The sequence below is a fragment of the Rosa chinensis genome, chromosome 2, assembly GCF_002994745.2.
Source record: "Rosa chinensis cultivar Old Blush chromosome 2, RchiOBHm-V2, whole genome shotgun sequence".
Lineage (NCBI taxonomy): Eukaryota > Viridiplantae > Streptophyta > Magnoliopsida > Rosales > Rosaceae > Rosa > Rosa chinensis.
In genome coordinates this window covers 77,783,547-77,806,922 of record NC_037089.1, presented here as the reverse complement: position 1 = coordinate 77,806,922, position 23,376 = coordinate 77,783,547, and the positions used below count along the sequence as shown (strand labels likewise).

Genomic DNA, 23,376 nt, shown 5'->3' with positions numbered 1-23,376 from the left:
GAGAGATGCTAGGCGAAGATGCTGTAGGGGCAGCAGAGTAGCGATTGCAAGGTTGCAGAGCAGCGAGCTTGCAAGCTGGCACGCGGGCTGGCAGGTATGCTGGCCAAGAGGGTTGCAGGAGCAGGCGGGCTAGCAAGGGGCTAGGTGATGCGGTGGTAAAGAAAGATTTTCGGGTTTTTGGTTTTTGGCTTTGTGTTTAGAACTCGTGCTAATAACGTGTTTAAGTAAAAGGGAATTTGAGAGAGATTGACGAGAGAATTGTAATCATATTATTGAGAATATGAGCTCTATATATCAGGATTACAAAGTACATGTTCTAATGTTACAAAGAATACTAATCCGAGTAAGATTAGGAATTCTAGAACCTTCTCTCCTATTACTACTCCTAGTTTGATTAGGCACACAAGACTTGATTTTCCTTCAACAGTCGGGACTTTTTTCCATGTTTGATCAAGTTCATGAGACACATTTGTTTATAATTTGATTGTGGTACGGTGCAATTTGATTTTCCAGTTTGTATTGGGATACATTTCTAGTTTCAATTTATTAATATGGCAGTAGATATGAAGAATAGTATCTGCTCCAGATGATTTTCGATCTAGTGTATTTTTTTAATTTCTTGGAGATATCTTGCAGTTTAAGTCCATCGCTCACTTTCTTTTTCCTAAAGTTTAGCCATTAACACGTGAAAAAAAACCTCTGGGACACCCTCATTATGTGAGAGGACCATTACGACCAACTCCAAGTTCAATCCTTGCAGTCTAAAAAACGGCCGCCTAGGCGCTGAGCGGCAGCAGGCCGACTCGAGTAATGGGTAATCGGAGGCATTGGGCGGACAGGATTTAGGCGGGCGCCTGGGCGGGTTGGGCGGGCTGGGCGGCTAGGCGGTTTTAGGCGTTGAAATTCATCAAATGATTTAGATCTGAGATCTTAATGATTTTCGAAGCAAATGGAATTCATCTTTACATCTACATTTGGGATCTCATTGAAACTTTGAATTCTGAAACACTTAGTGACCTCATGTTTAATTGATCAAAAGATCTCAATGATCAATGCTTAGGATGATGAGGAGGATGAGTTATCGATCTGGGATTTTAGGAAGGTAGATAGAATGAAAGAGAAGATAGACGAATTGAACTTTGTTTTTTTAAAAAGAAAAAGAAATAGAAATTCTAGTAAATATAAACTCTTCTAAGTGGTTTTTTAAACTCTTTTTAAGTCTTTATATATATTTTATATATAATTATATGATATAAAAATTAAGAAAATAAAAACCGCCTAGGCGCCGCCTGGGCGTCCGCCTAAGCGCTAGTCCCCTGGCCACCGCCCGACTAGCGCCTAGCGATTTTTCGAACATTTATCCAAAGTAAGGTACATTATTTTAGTTTTGAAGAGAGGAGAAGAACATGCATGGGAGAGCTCAAGCAATAAATAAAAATGGTCAAAATGCATTATACACTAATCTCCAGAATCAGTGCCAGTGCACGGTTCCCATGCTTCCTTGTAAACTCCGCTCTTCTCTCGTGTGCTCTGAGTAGTTGCAGAGCTCTATTTACATGACGAGCAACCAAACATGCCTTATATAAAAACCCCATTAAAATTATTCTTCTAGACCTCATCACTCTGAGCTCCTCATCAGTCTTTGAGAGAGGTGGCCATGGGAGGACCTTTCAATCACAACAAGGGTGGGAATAGTAGTAATTCTAATAGCAACAGAGGGAGGCCTTATGGGTTGATGCTGGTGTTGGTATTTGGGGCTGCATTGGTTGGAGTCATGGTGCTCCATAAGCTCAGAGAAAGGCGCATCTTCAACCTTGTGATCAAAGAGAAAGACACTGAGCTCGTTTCGCTTCACCTCGCCTTACAGGTACTAGTACTGCTTCAATTCACAGCTCTGCTGCCAACTGTGATGAATCTAGCTTCTGTCTAGTTAATGATGAACTTAGATGTTGGTTTATATCTCTAACAGAAGGAGAGAGACTACAGTCGGGAAGTGAAAATGAAGCATGAAGATCTGAAAGCGAAGATGTATTCCATTCGAACACAAAAGATGAGGCTTGAGAGGACAGTGGTGGAGATGAAGTCTACTATTGGTTCGCTTAAAGAGGAGCTGAGAACAATGGAGGCTGCATTTGAGGAGAAGCAAAACGAAACCAAAATGCCGTTGAGAGGAAATGGTGATCAGAGTGATAATCCTCGGGTGATGAAGTTGGTGGAAAGCTTGAAGCAAAAGGAAGCCGAAATCGAGGATTTGAAACACCGCCTTGAGTATAAGGTGTGGTCGGTAAGTACTGACGACCCATCAAACCCAACCAGAAATCTAACCATGTCCAGAAGGAGAGACGAGGCTGATCAAGTGTCAAGTGAAGATGGAAATGGCAGTAAATCCATGAATTTCAAACAGGGTGAGACTACGAAAGAAGTAGAAGGTCAAGTTGGAAAAGCAGAGGGGGAAACATATAGGATGGAAATGATGGCGAAAAAGTCAGAGAAGATGGGTAATTCCCAAGAGGTGAATTTGAAAGGTGGCAATGGAGGTGGAAATACCACTGATGAGGGCCAAGCAAAGAAGAGTCGGGATTTCAAAGATGTTGATCATAAAGCAATTGATGGTCAAGAGATTAAGGGAAGACCAAATGGGAATCTTGAAGAAATTGAAAATTCTGAACTAGGTGATGGTCAGAAATTTCATGTGAAAACAGAGCGGGGGATGAAGTTGGAAATGCAAGACGAGGGATCTGAAAATAAGGGAAGGTCTAGAGTGGGAGGGAAGCAAGGCTACAATAGTGGTATCAAAGGAAAGAAATGGAGATCAGTTGCCAAGAATTGGAGGATGGAGAAGAAGGGAAATTCTAGAAATAATGGGGTGGCAAGCATGGGAGGTAGGAGATTCTTTGAAGATGATCGGTATAAGGGCAGAGCAGAGGAAGTGTCTTCGAACAGGAGACTATCAAGTAATGATCGCACGATGCAAGCAAGGGAGTCAGCGGATTCAAGTGATGCAGAAGATCTGAAAAACAAGCTTACACATGTTGATTCCACCGAGGGTAATGGTAGCGTCAATGGCATAGCAAGTAATGATATAAAACAGAAACAAGAATTTGAAAAATCAGAAGACCATGAAGCCATTAGCATCCAACAGAATCTAAACAACAAGGATATCAGCAACCTAGAAGATAGCATTGATGTTGATACACAGGACTTTCCAGGAGATTTGGAAGTTGCAGATGCAGAAGAACACGAGAGAGATGTACCTGAGGACGGTTTCTTTGGTGAATCAGGTTCCAATGTGGAAGATAAAAGAGTATAAGGAGGAAATAGATGAGTCTAAATTTTAGGTTTAGCATGTTTAGATTGTGATAACTGATAAGTGACTGTCATTTAGTAATGTTCCTTTAGTAATCACAAGTGACTTCTGTGATAAGTGATTAGCTTTAGCATCTTCTTTGCCAATTAGTATCATTAGTAATGTTCCTCTAGCATGTTCAGACCAAATTAATCAAAAGCTGATCCGTAACAAAACTCTCTTCGCCTTGACATAATTGATAATAACTAGCACTTCTTGGTCAAGAATTCCCTGAGAATAACAAGAAGTTGAGCTTGTGTGTTTAAGTGGATTTTGTTAAATCTAAAGAACTCTTGATCGCATTCAAGGAAAATAGATATAGTGCCTTCGTGCCCAGCAACATACACAATATCGGAACAACATAGGAAAAGTGAACAACCCCTCCACTACTCAAAGATGGCCTACTGCATTTAACCACCACCACCGCAGCCACAGCCATTCCAGTAGATACTAATAAAAAGCGATCAACTTTCTTTCCCTTCAATCTTTAATTTGCCCATTTCCTCCTTTTCTTAATCTCTGTGTTTCTTTATCATATGCTATTATGGGAGGAATCTAACTTGTGACCCCTCGAAACAAAGTGGAAAGTGGAAAGAAATGCTACCAGAAGAGGCTAGCTGATCACTTGTCATAAGTTCATAACCTTTTAATCTGATTTAATTTCAGGCTGAAAAATAAAAACAATTTCAGTTTAGCAGAGCTATACTGAGTCATTCTATACTGCCTTTTGAAATCCTTCAAAAGATTTTGAAATTGGAAAGATGTCATTACATTATTGAAAAACAAAAGGTCAATGCATCAGAATCATAGGAATAACTACAAAAAGCGTTCACCAAATGAAGAAGGAGACACACTCCCAATACAGCTAATAACTCAACTTTAATCAATGTATCATCATTCTCCATGGACTGATCATAAATCATTTGTAGACAAACAAAATGAAATGTCGAGACATTTTATATCCAAGCAGACTCATTATTACCAAGAAGTTTTGGGAAGATTTAAAACTCCAAACACCTCAGTGTGATGCTTCCACCAGTTTCTGAAAACAAATAAGTAGTAGTCAGCAAAAGCTAAATAAACAATACAACGGCCATAGTTACATCAGTTACTCCTACTGGAATGCACCCATGCCATTCAGGTTGGACACATCCAACAGTTCTTACCTGTTCCAGTCCAATTTAGTTTATTTTCTCAGATGCTAGAGTTTACTACAGTGGTCCAAGCAAAACTGAGAAACCTATTGAAGAAGAGGCACAGTATATTGACCTGACTGAATCTAAATCCAGCTAAACTGATCCATTGGTTGCTCTATGTGGGAAATTCATACCAAACCGATAATGTAATAAAGTGGCCATACGTTAACAATGGTCCCATAAGACCTCATAATAATTGCAAATTTTAATTCATCCAAACCCCTAACAATTGAATACAAAGCCACAAAGCCTCAAAATCCTACCAACAGAAGTCTAACTATAGAGCAGTGAAGTATGATGGAAGGACAAAGAGTTCCAGCATATGTTTTACCGGTATAAAGTAGGAAATTCAATGTGACCGCTCTAGTTATGCTTCTGGCATCCTAGGTAATTGGGTATTCAGGAAACCAATATATGATTGAAGGCATATCCTGTGTGCTTGACTGCCTTAAAATTATCTGATGCCTAGGTGAAACCATAACCAAGAGTAACAGAACATAATGCTCAAGGTTTAAAAGAACATGAAATACCTCTTCCTTCTTGCCTTTGCCTCCGGTGAAAAACTTGTATCCACTAAAGATAAGCAGACCCCATCCAGACAAAGAGACAATTACGAACTGCAAAAGTACAGAATCCAGTGAAAAATGATTTCAAAACTTGATGCCTCCAGTAATTTCTCATCTATTAACGGTTCAAGAACAATGCTGATTATGTTCAACAAGGAAAACTCGTAACACCACTCAGTAATGCCTTAAAACACAGAAAGTCGGAACTCGCACCCCACGAGAATGTCTAATACTGTTGATCTAACCATCAGAACATGGAATCAAGCGATTATTTTGCTAATATCGACCCAAACAAGGGCCTTTATTTTGATAACAGTTCAAACCTAGAAACCAACAAAAATCCATTCTTGCGAAAACATGTCAAGTATGACACTACTCTCTAAGCCATAAAGATTCTAAAATTTTCTTCTGTGTATTCAATTCCAAACAAATGGGTCAATTGAAAGTGCATCAAGTCCATCACAGCCCATAGAAATTCAATTAACCATTCTGATAATCATTTCCATAACTACGAAAATCAAAACAACTATTACAACAATTTGATTAAAGATATAAAAAATGAAGCAGAGGGAGAGAGACTGACATGCTCCTCCTTCCATTTAGATGGGCTCATCGGGTCGGACCAGCAGTTAACCTTTGGCGGGCCATGGTGATCTGCAAAGTAGCATTGATTTTATCAGCTGAAAAATGAGATCGGGAATCAAAGCAATGCAAAACGAGATTCGGATTTAGGGTTTCTGTTACCTGCAGCGCCGGCGAGGCCGCGGCGCTGGATTAGAGTAGATGCTTGACCGGCGGTTCTGGACGAAGACAGACGGAGTGAATTGGCGGCTTGTCGAGCTGCGGCAGCTGCCAGAGTAGCCATGGCTTTCAGAGAGGAAGAGGAAGAGGAAGAGGAAGAGTGAGAGAGACGAGCAAATGCTTCTGGGTTGCGTAGTCTTATGACTACCAGGAAGGAGGCGACGTCGTTTTTAGGGTATAATTCTGGAGTGGAGCCCCAATATGCTTGTAAGCCCAATCCGACCAATTGGGCCGCCCAACATTATTATTGACCACAAAAGGGAAAATAAAATAAAATAAAGGAGAGTAATTCAAGTATCAAGTAGCTAACCGAAATTTTTGCGAGTTTTTTCTATCAAAATCTTCTTTCCTCCCAACCCTTGTTTTGTAGAGTTTTCAGTTCTTGAGTCCAATTTCTCGTCGAAATAGTAGTTTTTAGTGATGGTTGATACTCACAAAACATTACGTAGTAAATTCAAATTTTTATGTAGTTGCAGTAATGTCAGATATGATATTTCCGCCAGTTTTAATTTTCGAGTTTATACGATTCATTCATTTCTAATATCTTTAAGATGTGTTAGTTGACTATGCATTGTGTGCAAAGTAATATAGTGGAATCATGTATCACAACATGTAAATCTGGAACGAGCAACAGTTGAAACTTGAAAGAATACAAATGTACTTGAATGAATATTTTCTACTTTTATATGCCATAAAAGTTTTATAAACTAACAAAGAACACAAATTTACTTGAATGAATGTTAAAAAAAAAATTACTGAATGATATCTTCTACTTCTATGTGCCATAGAAAGATTATAGAACTAACAAGAGAAAATACAATAGGAGGGTAACTTTGGTCAATGAATTTCAAAACAGAAACCAGCTTTGTTTGTTAACTCTTGAAGTGAATCAGAATAGGAAAAAGAAGAATGATAACCAAACAAATGGCCAGAACTATGCCAATGCAAATGCACTTCCTGCTGCTCTTCTGATACTCCTTAGCTTGCTCAAGCTGCACAGTTCCTCCCCTAACAAACGAGCTCGCCCGCGCGACTTGGCTCTCTATGTCATTCAGCTGCTGCCCTTGGGCATCAACCAATGCAGCCATGTCTAGGAACACTTGGTGCAGCTCAATGAGGCTCTGCTCAATCTCCTTCACAGCATCGCGCCGCTCTTGGATTTCTTGAATTGTGTCCAAAATCTGACCACGGCCCTGTTCCTGGATCGCCCTCTGAACCAATGTCTCACCCTCTCCACTAGCAATCAGATTCTCAATCATTTCATTGTTGACCTTCTCACCTGTTATTGTGAAGTACCTCCTTCCAACCGTCTCTTTGTATTCAGAGGCTATTTTGGCCCTTAGGCCCTGAAAATCATCCATCATGGCCTGAAGCTTTTTCGCCAAACCATTAATTACTGAAGTTCTCGTTCGATCAGAAGATGATCCTGGTCCACACCCAGGAAGTTTGCGCTGATCAGCATTGGAGAGTTCAAGTGTTTCCAGCTTCTCCTTGATGACTTTGGCAAGTTTCAAGACTTTCTCAACATCTGAGTCCATCCTTGCGCGAAGCCCTTTCATGGACTTGGCATCATGGACTTGTTTGCTCTCCTCATTTGCTTCCTCTAGCTGCTTGTAAAGCTTCTCCACAGCTCCCATGTCATCCTTCACATTCTCTACTTTCCTGAAGAATCCATCAAGATTGACAGTCTCATCCCACGCCTCGCTGCGGACATCATCAATGTAGACCTGCTGCTCAAGGTCCTTGTATCGTCTGAATGAATTATTCGAAAACAGATCGTTCATCTTGGCAGCTAATTGGATGAACTTTTCTGTTTGGTACTAGTTCCCCTAATCTGAGGTTATTTGAAGTTTTGAACTAATATGGGCCTATAGAAAGAGGAATTCATGGTTGCCATTAACATGGAGATACACTCGAAATTGGTTTTGACTTCGTCGTTGATTTTCATCTTAATGAAAGTTGACATTGAAAGAAAGAAGAGTGGCTATGGAATCAATATCATTCATTGTCGATTACATACAGATTACATATAGAGGGTACAAACCTATATTCACAAGGTAACTAATCTCACTGATCCTATAATCAAGCTATAATAAAGGAGTACAAAAGTAACGGATATCTACAGATCATACAGAGAATATTTAGGATTACTTTCCTAACATGATTGATTTCCTAACAGACATACCTTCTCATTTGAGCGTGTTGACCAAATAGATTTAATAAAAAAAAACATGAATAGCACTAAGATGATGGTTGTCTGTCTTTCTGATAGAGTAATCAAGATCCAACAGTTGTATAACTTTGTGAAAGAATTATCATTTACCCAAAAAAAACAATGAGATTCATTGGTTAGTGATCAAAATTTTCTGCTTATTTACAGATGCCTATAATCACATATCAAAAGGCTCATTTCATCACTCCTAAAATAAACAAAAACAAAATAAATCATGGCATGATATCTTGTTGTCTTGATTCCTGCTGCTGCAGCTGAATTTGCTCTTGTTTCCATGATTCCAATTGAATAATACTACACTTCAATCCCCTCTCTTCCATCTGTCAGTTCAAAATCAAAGAAATTCATAAGAGTCTAGCATTCATTTCCTACATGTCTACCATGAAATCCTAGATTTTGTAGTTGCAAGTCACTGTCCTGGAAATTCTGCGACTCGTATTTTAGTTGGTGGAATTTGAACACATAGTTATATATGTTGGAAAAAAAAACTAATAAAGCTTACCTCTAGTTCTGATATGGTTCTACAGAGCTCAAGACACTCATCAGAAAGCAACTTTTCTTGCGCAACAACCTCTGCTAATTCTGAGAGCAACACACTAGTCTGCTCAGCCTGTTTGAAGAATCAGCCTCTGTGTTAGTCCACTTAACATAAATGCCATGTGATGAGAAGGTATGCACCGTTCTATAAAGCTTTCAAGCTGAAACATACCGAGGGGGCAAATGTAGCCAATATCAACTTAATGGAGGCTGAGTAATCTGAAGCATTTCGAAGATTGATGGCGGCTGATTGAGTATCCACCTACATACGCTCGGTTTGTTAGCAAAAGCAAAATCACATCTCTTTAACCAAAACAAAAGTTTGAATACAAGCAGTCTCTTTCGGCTTACCTTTGCACCTTCAGTTAGAGGCACTCTGCACACAACAGAATGTAAGCTCTCTTTCAACATAGAAACTGCTCCCATATGTTGCCTTTCCATATCTCCCCAAGCTTCCAATGGCTCAAACTACACAAGTTACCAACATATCAATCTACACACATCATCAACTTCAAAACAAAAACTCTTTACTAGATGTAGTATGGTGCTAACTTGAGAATGTAGTGTAAAGTTCAGCTTCATTTCGAGCCTTTCTTTCTGAAGCTTCAGTTTCTTATGCAGCACGGATTGCCGCAACTTCATAAGACTATTACAAGCACTCAAAAAATTGACCTGCCAAATTATTCAATAAGAACATGTTAGTCCAAAACTCACTAACATGCACCAAATATACAAACACGAAACCAGAGCTAACCTGTGCTTGATCAGCAACATTGCCGTTCACAATTTCAACTCTTGCATTTGCGTACCGCCATTGCATCAATCTGTTCTGAAGCATCCGGAGTTGATGACCGGTATCGGTCACACCATACCCGGAATTAGACCTCACCAGTGACCTAGTAGATGATGAAGATTTTTTACTCTTGAACAAGTCGAACCCCATATTGAGCAACTTCTCGACTCCCTTACTTTTCGAAGGACTAGTCGGAGGCTTCAAGCTCGAAAATGACGTCGACTTCCCCAAACTCTCCGCCGACCCCGGCTGCGCCACGCTCCTTCCCGGCGACAATGCCCACTGCGTCGTCCCGAACTTTGACCCGGTCAACGAATTAGCCCTCTTGATCACATTTTTCAGGTTAAACTTGTTCATTTTCGGAGAGCTCTCTGCCGAAATCGGATTCCGGAGATTAGAATCCGACGTCCATCTCCGATGATGCCTCGTCTGAATATCACTCATGTACTTAGACGAAACCTCCACCCCCGACTTTCTCGAACTCGCCGTCGAGCTCTGAGCCCCGAAACTCGGCGACCCGATATTAATATTCCTGCCTGAACCGGCGTCGCTGCACTCCGATCCCGACTCGAGAGTATCGGCGAAACTGTCGAAACTTCGCCGAGTTGAGTTCTGATACAGACCACTTCCGTCAACGGAAAATCTCCCCGGAACTACCACCGCCGATAGTTTATTCGAAGACACTGAAGTCGAAGACGACGACGGCGACGGCGACGATTTCCCGGAAAATTTGAATTTCCCGGTGTACCTCGCCGACCCTCCGAGAACCGGTCTATGGTTCTCTTTGGCGTTGTCTTTCTCATTAAACACACTCGCTTCTCTCCGGCTTGTGACGGAGGTCGAGTTTTTACGGTCGGTACTGTCTTTGAGTCTCTCGATTCCGAGATGGACTGCTAGAGAGTCGAAGTTCTTGGTTGTTGAAGATGGCCATAGTCCTCCTCCTCGGATGGAGCTTGAATCGTCGAGATGAGTTTTGGGTTTGCGGGCATCGGATATCGGCGAACCGAGTTTTCTCCGGGCCGGCGAGAGAGGGTGGCTTGGAGATGGGAGTGTGGAGGTTTCGGGTGCGGGGGAAGATAGGAAGCGGGAGCTTACTTCCCGGGATTTGGGCTTTCTGGGTTTGTGAGGGTGATCCATGGTGAATGAAGAGAGAGCAAGGGTGATTGGTTTTATTGAAATTCAAAAGAGGGTTTGAGGATTTGATTTTTGAGTGTTTCTTGGGGAAGCAGATAAGACCAAAAACAAACTACCTTGGGTAAAATGGCGGCAAATTGGATTCATAGATTCTTCGCCGGCATGTGAGGGGTTTTGGAGATTTTTGGACGTGAAGTGACTGAAATGTCCTTGTGGAGATATTAGGGTTCATAGTTTTTAGTTAATGACCACAATAGAGAGCTAGCAGATAAATAATGATTTCTGTACCACATCTATTTTTCAACCAAATATATTAAAATGAAATCTAGCAAATAAACTTTTTGTTGTGCAGTTTAGTGGCTAGCAAATAAGTAATGATGATTCGTGTACAGTATTTCCATATCATATATATGAACTTGTGTAGTTTCGAGAGTTTTTTTTTTTTATGAAAATCTCTGCAATTTATACTTTTTAGATAAAAAATAATACATTTGTATTGTCATATAGTAAGTACATCCAGTGAGCTTAGAGTACGTACTAATTGTCATAATTCTATGCCTACTGTATTAAACTAAACATATGTATATTGGGAGATCCCATAAACGTGTGGTGCAACTGATTTAGATTGAAGAAAGTAAAAATGTTTGTTTGTAATGATGGAGAAGGAATGAAGGGTATAGTGATAGGAGTGAGGAGTGATGCAAGAGACGTTAGGAATTATGAGAGAGAGAGAGAGATGCAATAATCATTAGTTAACTTAGTACTTAGTGTTGGAGGAGTAATGTGTAAATTCCGTTGTGCCGGCAGTTAAGAGTTAACGATGGGGTTTCATTGGCACATGTTGCCATATGTCAAATTTGCTCATTGCTATTCAAATGATACTGTTATTATCATGAAACTCAATCCCATTGCTATACCCAAATGAAGAAGGAAATAGTCAACTTCGAAATCAAATAATATAACTTTACTCCTTTTTTTTTTTAGAAGCAGGGAGCATAATATTTTACTTGAACTTGATAACTTTCCACATAAATTAGATATCGTTTGTGGATATTACATAATGTTTTTCGAATGAACTATTCACATCAAGTTCCTTAGCACAATGTCTTAGTTTGTATTATACACCTTTTTTTTCTTTTAAATTTTATTAAAATCAAATCAATTACGCAATAATCAAAATCTCACACATTAGCTTAAAATATATTTGATAAAGTAACCTATCTTTTATATCGTGATAAAACTATAACATTTATAAGAAATACCTATAACCAATGAGGGATAATGATCAAAACTATGTTTCACAGTGGTAAATAGTTAACTTTATGTTTGATCCTACCACTCTTCTTTTCTATTATTAAGGTTAATGAAAAGGCATGTTTACATTCTTTTTAAAGTAGAAAGTGCTAAGTCCAAGCAAAAGGGTGAAAGTTGAAATAGAAGCATCAAGACTTGAAGCACCCAAATTCTACTATTATATAATCATAATTTTGTTTGTTATCATAACCATCTAGACTCACAATTAACAACATTGCTCAAGTATTTGTCCAAACAAATAAAAAGACACACTGCTCAAAAGCAAACTAAAAAACACAAAAAATTGCTGTCTTCCGGATTCGAACCCGCAGCAGTGTGACAAGCGACTAAGCGAGTTTACCAACCATCGCACAACCGTGGAATTTTGTTTCAGCTTCGTAGTCTGTCAATAAAAACACAAACATAAATGCCAGTTATATTCAAAACTAAAAAACGCCGTTGCCGGGGATCGAACCCGGGTCACCCGCGTGACAGGCGGGAATACTTACCACTATACTACAACGACTTTGTTGCTAGATCAGTCTTCTCTATTTGATTAAAACCTTCGGAAGTTTAATTTGCATTTGATCAAGTTAATCCAGAACTGACGTCACCTGAAATGTCACTTTATACGTCTGTTTACTGTAATTTCTTCTCATCATGTATCAATCGTATGCATTGAAACATAAACCGGTTGAAAAGTGAAAATATCCTCTACATTTTCTTTCACTCCAGTTATAGTTTTGCCAGGTAGTTGAGAACGTGGAAAAGAAGAAAATAAAAACCCCGGCAAATCCACGACTGGTTGAAAATCATTCAATAGACTATGAAACTTCCTCTAGAACTTGGCCGACCAATACCAGTAAAAGCAGAGTATCCTTATGGGGTACACAGGTAATACAGTTCAACCTAGTGCAAAAGTTGGCCTTGAACTTGAAGAATATAGCAGTTAGCATTAACAATTTTGAATGATTTATATTAAGTAAAGCAACTATACTACAACACAACTAGAAATAGAAATAAATACCCATCTTACAACCACTACCAATGTTTCTATTTGGCCAGTCCACTACCCATGCTTGATCTTGCAAAAGCTATCAGCATTCTTGACCACAAAAAAGTTGGTTCTCCTTGTGTGGCCCGGTTCTATAGTAGCAACGTCATGACCGAAAACCAAAAGAGTGTTACAAACTTCCATGTCTGAAATCAATGGAAATTGCATCGTTGCAACAAAGGATGAGTATAATCAATAAATTTCTCCCAAAGGGGCTTGTACTTTTCCATCCCAATCTTCAACCACGGTTTTGAGTTTCCATTGTAGTGCAGCACAGCACCCTTCTCTATCAAATGAGGATCAACAGTTGTGTAGCCTAAACCCAAAACATGCCATGAGGGCTCCAAAGGCTCAGTCAGTCCATAGAACGTCAACAATCCAGGTGGCAATGTGCCAAGTTTCCACAACGTCCGATCAACATTTCTTTCCTGCCAGTAATGGTAGATGCCAGTAACATTCCTATTCCTCCACTGAACCAAATCAAACACATTCATTCCAAATGCCCATCCACAGGCATCGGGATCAAAATGTGATCGTATGAGAGGGTGAGAGTAGTTCAGATATTTATGGTATCTGTGAAACGTCTCCATGCATGTCTCGACTGCTCCATTTACATTACCATTCAAATCAATCGAGAACAGACCAGACAGATCCTTCTGGACAACAACATCATCATCAAGGAATACCACCTTCTTCAGGGCAGGAAAGACTTCTGGAATATAAAACCGTAGATGGTTAAGCATAGAAAGATACTTTGGGTTCCGAAACTTGATTGGTGTCCGGCCATCATCACTGTTTCCAGAAAAATAGTAACTTTGAGTTTCAGAGTCTTGGAGCTGCTTAAGCACAGGAACATAAGAAGCATTCAGCCATTTGAAGTCCTCAAACTTTTGAACCTCGACAGTCACTCCTCTGAAGCTGTTCATAGAAAACCAGGCCTTCATTGCAGCATAGTTGATTTCATCGGTTACAAGATGGAAGACGACCTTATCTGGATTGTTGGAACTTAACGCTGTTGAATTGACCACAACTGAAGTTGCCAGGATGTTGTCAGAGAATACACAGAAATGATAGAGATTGTTATCCTTTACTTTCATGTCTATTTTTCTGTCCTTGAGTTTCCTCTGTAGATTTGGGTGTCTGAACCATTCACTAGTCAGCTGAATACCAAGGCAGTAAAGACTTTTCGGGACTTCCTCGGCAGCTATCTGTCCATACTTGGAACTTTTCTCACTCACAGAACTCATCTGTTCTTCCAGAGATTGTATTTTGGCTTTAAGTCTCATAATCATGGTTGCACTATCGTAATGGAGCAGCTGTGCTTGGTACAGTACAAGTGCCATATCACGGATTGCAGTTTCTGATTCTCTGGCTGTCAAAGGTCTCCTTGTCGCAGCATTTGACAGCAGAATCTGTGAGTTGCGGATCTGGGCACTTAATTCCCACGCAAACTGAAGGTTGTTGCTCTCTTTGGCAATCACAACGAAAGCTTTTGCCAGAGCTATTTGGTCACTGATCTGCCTGGTGACTGAGTTGGGGCTCAACATTTCTTCAGTAATGTTCAGGCCTTCCATAACTCTATCATGCCTATATCTCTGCAGAAGGAAGACAAAGCACATGTATCTTAATATACAAAAGAACAGGGAACATGTATACAGAAAGCACATGAGATTAAACTAGAATTTCATATCCAACTGAAAGGAGATTCAATTCATCTTCCACTGTCTTATGATATCAATATCACCGTGACGAACATTTCCCACCAATCTACATAATACTAATATACTATATCTTTGTTTATTACCTTCCCTAATTCCACACCACATAAGCACTATACAAGAGCAGTAATCAATTCCTAAAACATAAAAACAAGATATCTGTGGCCAACCCTTTCAGGAAGCATCTGGAAGTGATAAAGATCATGTGGACCACATCTAGATCAAGCAAAATCTCAAGCTTAAAGAACTCAATAATGTGCTGCAGAAGTAAAAATAATAATCAAAATATACAAACCCAATTAGCTCAAGCAGCTAAGAACACCAAACAATACACAATTGGATTCTAAAGCTTACATCTTTGTATTGTTTCAGCACCCAAATTAAAAACTCATGCCTATCACTGTCCACTATTTCCAACCAAGTTCATTACTTAAACCACAAAACTAACCAAAGCAAAGCAAAATAGGGTAGAGAAGTAAACATACTGTGGCTATTACAGGTCTGGATTCAATCTGAGTGCCTCTGCTCAAAGTATAGATAAACAGCAACACTGCAACCCCACACAGAACCCACCAAAACGCATTGGGAAACCTTCTGGGCCTCAATGGCCGCCGGAAGTCCGCCGCTCTCCGCCTCATTCTCTACCCGAATCTGAAATATCCGGCCGTCGGTGATTGGAGATCGCCAGATGGGATCAAGCTTGGTGATTGGATCTTACTACAGACGGCCCAAAGATTGAGACTTTGAGACGAGAATTGGGATTGGGGATTAGGGTTATCTCGGATTGGCGGAGATTTAGCGAATCGTAAAGGAATGCAGTAAGAGAGGAGAAGCTAAGCTAAGTTCTTCTCCTTCTTCTTCAGTCTTCGCTTGCGGACAATGACAGTTGGGAGTTTTGTGTAATTGTGTGGAGTAAGAGTGCTTCTGCTTCTTCTGGGTTGTCACCATAATCAAATGGTCTAATTGCACGTGTACTTTTGTTTTATTTTTTTGGGTGTTTTTGGTTCACTGAGAATGACTGTGAGATCAAGTTGATGATCCCATCTGATCAGTTTAGTTGTCATATTCATTTGATCTCACACAGCTTCCATTGGTATTGATCTTTTTTGTGCATATGGTTCTACACTGAAATGCTTTTATGCTCATCCGATAATCGCAAGTTTTGTAACCGTCAAGTTTGATGAAAAGTAGAAATTTGTAAGTCACGTGTCCCGTAATATGTGAAAATTTGATTTTAATTACTATCAATGGTATAATCTCTTAAAGTCCATTTATAGCTTTATCTGGCTGTGAAGCGAGGCATTGAATTGTTACAATAAAAATGAATCGTTTGTTCCCAGATATCTTACCATGTAATGTCTACGGACTACTCTTTCATGTGTTAATTCGTAATGTGCATATGTTTGATACTGAAAGGGCCATTTAATAGACCTTGAATCCCCCTAGAAGCTGTAAGCCTAATGTGGTTTATGGAATTAGAGTAGTAGATATGAAACTCAATCATTTCTTGTGTTTGAGATGCAAAACAAAAAAAAATACTTTCCTTAATGAAGGGAAAATATGAGAGAAAATGATTTTATTCATACCCCAAGAAATTCATTTTCTCCTGTTCTTACAACTTTCCTAATGTTACTAACAGCGGAAAGAAAAATTCATAGAACTTCATTCCATAAAAAGACAAATAAATTACTTTCTTTTTCGCAACTCAAACGAGCCCTAAGAATGAGAATGACAGTCTTAAACCTTGAATCCTCCCACATTAGTTGGATGGAGATCTAGGGTCATTGAGCAATTTTAGGAATCTAGCCTCAACTAATACTTTTGGATATAGCATTAGGTAGCACCACTAGATCGTAAATAGGAATGTGCGACAACGTTTGATTTCGTCGATCATGAAAATCTTCATGTCATCGATTGGAGTTGGTGCGCAATTGCGCTTGTTTGGTCTCGAAACTCTTCATCACCAACGACGTTGTTTCTGCAGGGAATTGACACACGCTTAAACTAAGCATTTGTTCCTAGATACTTGGTGGTTTCCCATTCGAGAAACCTTTTCCTTGTTTAAAATACCAAGGTAACCGCACAGTTGAGAAACTTAACCAATCGGTTGCATGTCGCTATATAGTTTGCTGGTTTATAGATTTCTGTTCACAGCGAGTATTAACAGATATGGTGCAAACATCGACCGCTGATCAAACCTTCAAAGCATACCTACACATCAGCTTTGAAGAGGCACTGGTGACACGACAAAGGCTTTGGAACTCCTTCGCCTTCTTCTATAGAAAGAACACAATTCTTGCCAAGAGATACAACTTAAGGTTCTTCTACCTCAGAAAAATCGTGTAACAAAATGGATATAGAAAGGACTAGTGTCAGGGTAAAGTGAATTGTACACATAACATTCGATACCTGAACCCTCCATCCAAAATAGTTCTTATTGCAAAACTTTAAAGTCAATGCCATACCTTTCATGATCAAATATTCCCTCAGTTTGATCCAAATTCGACAATCCAATGATTTTTTGAATATTAATTTACAACAAAGACCAACTCTAAAGAACATAGAACGTAATACTCTAAAGAGCGTAGAACTCATTATATGACCTAAACAAAATGATGCTCTTTAAAAAGGTCTGTACCTGCCTTCTACGGTGAAAAGAGTATGAGCTAGAGCAGGAGTACTGAAAAACGGGAGCTTAACATACTTGCCAGCAAGAGCACACCTTATGCACTCCAACAAGATCAAAATGTACAGGAATGCCACAGCCGCCCAATACTCTATGCCAAATGTACCATTGAAGTGTATAAGCGGAAAGAAATTGCTCGACTGTGCTACCACTTGCAGCATCGTTTCTAATAACATGGCCATAATAACATGGTACCTAAAGAAGTGAGGCCACTGTTTCTTCTTCACCACTCCAAAATATGCCACCATGACATATGTCATTGTGAACCACTGTGGTAACCTCTTTATTGCTCCGGGGACAAAATAAATCAAATCTCCAAAAAGTTGATAGTGTTCTGCAAAGGGTTGAATATAAAAGCCAACCTCGGACATCTGCAAAGATGCTAAATAAGGGAGACATGCTAAAGTTCTCCACCACCACTCTGGCTTCTCAGTCATTTTCGGGAAAGGTATAGTGATTGAACTATTATCCTTCTTTGCTTGTACCAATGTTGAAGATTTGCGTTGTCTGAGTAGGATGGATATTTTCTGTGACCGGCCAGCTTCATTCCCCCTTAGCACTGTGGATGATGCAGCAGAAAGGTCCAAGCTTGGCAATCCTGAAACTGACAAAGAAAAAATGGAGCATTTCATCCATATCTGGGTAGATATGCGGAAACTTTATACATGTCATATCAAAAGACTATCATCATACAAACATTAAATTGTTTTCAAAGTAGTTTCTTTGATAAATGCTCGAAAGGATGTCTTCATTTCATCACCATTAATTTAAAAGTAATTTCAGGATCTACAATGAGACCATTGGCTTGATGCAATATTGTTTTTTTTTTTTTAATTAGTTTTTCTTGTCAGAAACAAGGGATGATGCTTGTTAAGAAATTTGATATACCTCTGGGCAGTACAGGCAGAAGTTGATTAGGTGGTCTGCTGGTTGAAAATATAGGCATTGACTTTGGAGTGAAGTTGCATGCAACCCTGTTTGGCTTGGTGAGTCGTCTAAGCTTCACATCCCTGTACCTAGTAAAAAACCAACAGCACATAAGAAGTTTATCATGAACTAGGCCTGTAGGAGCATAAGATACATATACGATCATATCAATAACCGCCTTGTGATTCAGTGATAGAATATTGCTCATTAAATTTCCCTACTCTATAAACTTCCAATTTAATTAACTATTTTCTAAATGAAACACATGAAAATAATCAAAACGAAACTGATGCTGTCTATGCTAAAGTACTGAAGAAAAAGGTTTAAAATACTGAGGGGCAAGGTAAACAGTTGATATCCATCTTTCGAAGCTCAAAACAGGGCTTCACAGAATGTCTCTAGCATTACAATTCAGTAATGCTCCTACGTATCTATCTCCATTATCCAGGTGGTAATTGCAGACTCAAGGAAACTGGTTCCATTGGTTAAGAAGTCAAACTGGCAACACTCTCGTCAAAAAGCTCCCTGCTTCTATCTTACTAACCACTTTGTGTATCATCTTTTGATAGATACATAGATTTCTGAGTAAGAATACTTCATTCCAGAAGGTTATAGAGGTGAATGATTATCGTTACCACAAAGTAGGTGCTAAAAGTCCAATATAGTAGATTTAGTTATTGCAAATTCATCCGGATCATCCACATTGAAAAGAACCAACTTTGTGACAAATTGTAGAAGGCCCTTCCCATTCATGACTGTCAAACCCTGTATCAGATTACAGTCTTCACCTAAGTGCCTAACTGCCTAACTTCCTAATACTGCAATAATGTAACCGAGAAGCATGTATAACCAATCATTATGTTTAAACTTATATGGGATCAGGATAATGCAAACAAAGACGAAAACAAAGACCAAAGACAAAACAAAGACCAAAAATGAATCATAAACCAAAGAAATGAGACCAAAAACAAACTATATTTCGGAGAATTCCAGGGTAAGCAGCCTCCATCATAGACAAGAAACAAAATTTCCGGTAAAGTCCACACAATTTTATATGTATCTAATTCAGCCAAACATCTAATCATATACTGTTAAACCAGACCTACTTTCCTTTCCTTTCCTAAGTTCTTAACACATATTAACAGTAAACAATTGATCCAGATGTAAACATTTGTAAATAACATCAATACAAACCCTATTAACAATTCCAAGAAAATATCAGCTTCCAACTCCAGAGATCACAAAACAATCACAAAATCCAAAACCAAAAACAGAGTTAGCCCGAGCAGAGAACCAAAATTCGGCTCTAACAAAGATTAACAAACATGGGTTCCTTCCCCTGAATCAAGTAGCCGATTTTGAGCTTAACCCAATATTCTCTATGTGATTCATTACCAAAAGCCTAAATCTTTTCCTTCTTTTCCCTTTTTTTTTTTCCTTTTCGAAAAAGAAGAAGAAAGAATTCGTGTGAAAACGAAGGTGGGTTTAAGGCGTACCGAGAGGTGATGCGAGAAGGAGGAGCGAGGAAGATGGTCTGGCCGCAGCTCAAGGCGGTCGCCATTGGTTCTGGGGATGTGTAGAGGTTCTGAGATACTCGGCGCCGTCGGCTTTTCTTTGCATGCACGAATGGTCCCAAAACTCTATTATATACTTCATCTGGGCCTTTCTTGTGATTACCTAAACTTCTGGGTAACTCCCATCTTTTTCTTTTTTCTTTTCTTTTCTTTTCTTTTTTTTTAATCAACGAATCCAACTATCCAACATAAAATCTCTCGCACTGTTTTATAAACTCTAGAAGAAAATAATAATGTAATTGAAAAACGAACAACTACATGAATTGTCAAGGATATGTTTCTTAGGCTATGTTTGGTATGGCTGTTCCTTGAGAAAAAGCTGGCTTCTGCTTATTTCTGAGAATAAGTGGCTGAAAAGCAAAGCTGCTGAGTGTTTGGTAAACTGGCTTTTTCTATGGGCTGTCAGTGGCAGAAGCAGTGGCAAAGTGTTTGGTAAATCAAACTGGCTTGTGCTTTTTATTTGTGGAATGACCGAATTGGACATGAGAGATTATTTTGCTTAATTAATTGTATATAAAACAATATTGTTCAAATGATCTTGTTATTCTTTTTAATCTTTATTATGTCCGTATTAATTTTTGTTAACTTTGAATTTTTATAAAGCATGGTGACTATTTGATTAATATTGGACAATATGATTTTAAATCATGGTGACTATATTATTATAAATCAAAGTTTCTAGTTCACATCAAATGTTCACGTTATTACGCGCATTCATCAAACTTTGAGTAATGCTATTTCTTATTGCTTCCATTTCTTGTGCACCGTGACCCTGATATTCTTCTTGTACATCATCATCCATTTCTATCTCACCACTTGACCCATAACCTTCTCTTTCTTCACTGCGGACAAAATGTCTATCACCATGTGCATGTATCCGTATATAATTATGAAGTGTCATGGTAGCAATGACAATCTTCACTTGCTTTTCAAATGAATAACCTTGCATGTCCCTTAAAATCTTCCACTTTTTTTTCCAAACTCCAAATGTGCGTTCTATAACGCTTCTAAGAGAAGAGTGTGCGCCACCACTCATCGGATGCATCTATAGTTTGACGCTTGTGATCCCACCCAAGACCGGTCTCTTTTCCCTTCAAATTTTTCCATAATTTCCAATGATCTTTGAGGGAATCCCATTTATTTTTCATTTGTTTTCTAGTATATTCTTTGCCCGTTTCATCAGAAAAATTATTGATTATATTCACCCATCCCTCCGGATTAAAATGAGTATGTGGACGATTATTGTTATCCACCTCCTTGATACATAAGTCACAAAAGACATCTACTAAACCATCATTCCAAACAGCCATCTAGCACAGATAAAAACGCCAATTATAACAACAATTACCTGCTATTCTGGTTTGTAAAAGATATAACCAACAATTATAACAAGAACTACGACAATAACAACAATTAGAACAACAATTAGAATCTTTGCAGAACTGCGAATTTAACAACTACGAAAATAACAACAATTATAACAACAATCTAAATCTTTGCAGAACTGCGAATTTAACAACTACGAAAATTACTTCAATTATAACAACAATTACAACAACAATTAGAACGAAGCAGAACTACGAATTTAACAAGAACTGTGAATTTAACAACTGCGAATTTAACAACAATTATAACAACAATCTACGAATTTAACAAGAACTACGAAAATAACAATAATTATAACAACAATTAGAACGAAGCAGAGGGAGACTGACTTGCTTGATTCGAAAATTGGTTGATTGAGCCTTCAATTTCAGATGCAAGTGAGGCCGAGATGCGTTCTGTGATTGGATGGGTTATGTGAGAGGGAGACCGAGCAGAGGAGATAGACCGAGCAGGGAGACCGACCGGAGACCGAGCAGAGGGAGATCGACCGGAGACCGAGCAGAGGGAGATCGACCAGAGGAGAGCGGAGATCGAGTGGAGACCGAGCAGAGGAGATCGACCAGAGGAGATCGAGCGGAGACCGAGCAGAGGGAGATCGACCGGAGACCGAGCAGAGGAGATCGACCGGATGGAGATGGGAGATCGACCGATGGAGATAGGAGATCGACCGGATGGAGATGGGAGATCGACCGGAGACCGAGCAAAGGGAGATCGACCGGAGACCGAGCAAAGGGAGATCGACCGGATGGAGATGGGAGATCGAGCAGGGATTGGATGCGTTCTGTGATGGGTTATTTGAGAGAGATCGGATGGGATGCGTTCGAGCAGAGGGAGAAGGGAGATCGAGCAGAGGGAGAGGGGAGATGGGAGAGAGCAGAGGGAGATGAGAGATGGGATTGAGTGAGAGATGGGATCGAGAGACTAATGGAGGGTGGGTGGCATCGGCTGTAATTGTTTCAGCCAACGGAGGATACAAAACGGGATTTTCAAAAATTCATTAATGAACAGTGTTACCGCTACAGTAACACTCCGAGCTTCTGGCTTTTAAAAGCTGGGGGGAGCCAGCTTCTGCTTTTAGCCATAAGCTGGGGCAGCTTTTTTTAAAGCCTGAAAATAAGCTGGGTTACCAAACGCCAGATGCTCTTGTGCTTATAAGCAGGGGAGCAAAAAAGCCCCCCCAAACATAGCCTTAGCAATTGTTAAGGGTAAGCACGCAAATTAGGGAGAGATTCAGGGCTCATTTGTAAATATAGCAAATAAGGGGCACATTAATTCCGTCGAAGAAATCTGACATTCTAGACACCACCTAGTACCAGACTCCAGCTGGTACAAAATGTTCACATTCAGCAATTATAATTTTATTAAAATACGTTCTCTTTTATTTACAAAGGATACCTAAATGATCTAAAACGAAAGAAGAGAAATTAACCTTGGTTATAACTCTCCTGATATACGAACATCACATTATTAAAAAAAAAAAAAAGCATCACATTGAGATTTCCTACCAATTATGCATTTATTAAATTATTACTCAAATAAAACATACAGTAATTACCAAATATAAATTGACACATAGAGAAAAGAGGAAAGAAAATTATAGATTGGAGTTGATTTAACTTTAGCTTAGGGTTATTTATTTATTTATTTATTTTTTTCACTTGGTGACCTTATTTGTAATTTTGTTAGTCTTAGTGGTTCCAAATTTCTAATAAACCATTACATTTTTTTTTTTTGGGTCAAAGTACACTATTGAATCTTAGTAGGTTAAAGATCTTCAAGCTTCCTTGAATTCAAGGATTTGGAAGGGACACACGAAATAGCGCACAAGTTATGGCCGATTTCGATGGTTTAGCCTAGTATAGTCTAGTCCGCGAATCTTTTAGATTCTGGCTTTAGGATTTGATATCTTACAATTGATTAAGGTTCTTGGAGATTTACAAGATTTGCAGGAAGAGCCTTGTCCTAATCCAGTAAGGATTCGGAAAAAAAAAACCCATACCTATCTAGGTTAGGTAAGGCGTCGCATTATTCAACGCGAGCTCTTTTCCATAATAAGGTTCACCCTTCTTCTTCCTCTTCAAGTGCATGTTAGGGATTTTCAGTAGTGCTCAACGGCTGTGGTCTTACCGTTC

The 23,376-nt window shown here is 39.2% G+C and overlaps 7 protein-coding genes and 1 non-coding gene across 11 annotated transcripts; 2 read left to right on the top strand and 6 right to left on the bottom strand.

The window, feature by feature from the left end:
* The first annotated feature begins 1,657 nt into the window (after nucleotides 1–1,657).
* Nucleotides 1,658–2,714, top strand: LOC112185069. Its single transcript, XM_040513605.1, has 3 exons — nucleotides 1,658–1,867; nucleotides 1,970–2,602; nucleotides 2,703–2,714. Exons 1-3 carry the CDS (start codon nucleotides 1,658–1,660, stop codon nucleotides 2,712–2,714), a joined length of 855 nt encoding a protein of 284 aa, XP_040369539.1.
* A 70-nt stretch (nucleotides 2,715–2,784) lies between these two features.
* Nucleotides 2,785–3,364, top strand: LOC121051215. The gene is made up of 2 exons (XM_040513344.1): nucleotides 2,785–3,304; nucleotides 3,339–3,364. The coding sequence occupies exons 1-2, from the start codon at nucleotides 2,834–2,836 to the stop codon at nucleotides 3,342–3,344; spliced, it is 477 nt and encodes a 158-aa protein (XP_040369278.1). The 5' UTR covers nucleotides 2,785–2,833; the 3' UTR covers nucleotides 3,345–3,364.
* A 703-nt stretch (nucleotides 3,365–4,067) lies between these two features.
* Nucleotides 4,068–6,050, bottom strand: LOC112186919. The gene is made up of 4 exons (XM_024325483.2): nucleotides 5,853–6,050; nucleotides 5,692–5,762; nucleotides 5,073–5,159; nucleotides 4,068–4,388 (listed from the first exon to the last, which is right to left on the bottom strand). The coding sequence occupies exons 1-4, from the start codon at nucleotides 5,971–5,973 to the stop codon at nucleotides 4,365–4,367; spliced, it is 303 nt and encodes a 100-aa protein (XP_024181251.1). The 5' UTR covers nucleotides 5,974–6,050; the 3' UTR covers nucleotides 4,068–4,364.
* Nucleotides 6,051–6,781: 731 nt separating this feature from the next.
* LOC112185068 (syntaxin-124) lies at nucleotides 6,782–7,693 on the bottom strand. Its single transcript, XM_024323275.1, has one exon. It carries the CDS (start codon nucleotides 7,691–7,693, stop codon nucleotides 6,782–6,784), a length of 912 nt encoding a protein of 303 aa, XP_024179043.1.
* A 548-nt stretch (nucleotides 7,694–8,241) lies between these two features.
* Nucleotides 8,242–10,610, bottom strand: LOC112186917 (QWRF motif-containing protein 3). Its single transcript, XM_024325481.2, has 6 exons — nucleotides 9,434–10,610; nucleotides 9,232–9,351; nucleotides 9,031–9,147; nucleotides 8,852–8,941; nucleotides 8,645–8,752; nucleotides 8,242–8,462 (listed from the first exon to the last, which is right to left on the bottom strand). Exons 1-6 carry the CDS (start codon nucleotides 10,607–10,609, stop codon nucleotides 8,355–8,357), a joined length of 1,719 nt encoding a protein of 572 aa, XP_024181249.1. The 5' UTR covers nucleotide 10,610; the 3' UTR covers nucleotides 8,242–8,354.
* Nucleotides 10,611–12,353: 1,743 nt separating this feature from the next.
* TRNAD-GUC lies at nucleotides 12,354–12,425 on the bottom strand. The gene has a single exon. It is a non-coding gene; the product is annotated as a tRNA-Asp (tRNA).
* Nucleotides 12,426–12,756: 331 nt separating this feature from the next.
* Nucleotides 12,757–15,714, bottom strand: LOC112186918 (probable galacturonosyltransferase 10). The gene is made up of 2 exons (XM_024325482.2): nucleotides 15,157–15,714; nucleotides 12,757–14,548 (listed from the first exon to the last, which is right to left on the bottom strand). The coding sequence occupies exons 1-2, from the start codon at nucleotides 15,307–15,309 to the stop codon at nucleotides 13,106–13,108; spliced, it is 1,596 nt and encodes a 531-aa protein (XP_024181250.1). The 5' UTR covers nucleotides 15,310–15,714; the 3' UTR covers nucleotides 12,757–13,105.
* Nucleotides 15,715–17,072: 1,358 nt separating this feature from the next.
* LOC112188507 (protein TIC 20-IV, chloroplastic) lies at nucleotides 17,073–19,931 on the bottom strand. Of its 4 annotated transcripts, none has more exons than XM_024327629.2 (3): nucleotides 19,781–19,931; nucleotides 18,246–18,373; nucleotides 17,073–17,961 (listed from the first exon to the last, which is right to left on the bottom strand). In XM_024327629.2, exons 1-3 carry the CDS (start codon nucleotides 19,843–19,845, stop codon nucleotides 17,294–17,296), a joined length of 861 nt encoding a protein of 286 aa, XP_024183397.1. In that variant the 5' UTR covers nucleotides 19,846–19,931; the 3' UTR covers nucleotides 17,073–17,293. The 4 variants fall into 4 exon arrangements, with proteins under 4 accessions (XP_024183397.1, XP_024183398.1, XP_024183400.1 ...); XM_024327630.2 differs by having other exon boundaries at nucleotides 17,073–17,955; XM_024327632.2 differs by having other exon boundaries at nucleotides 18,246–18,367; nucleotides 19,781–19,913.
* Nucleotides 19,932–23,376: the final 3,445 nt, after the last annotated feature.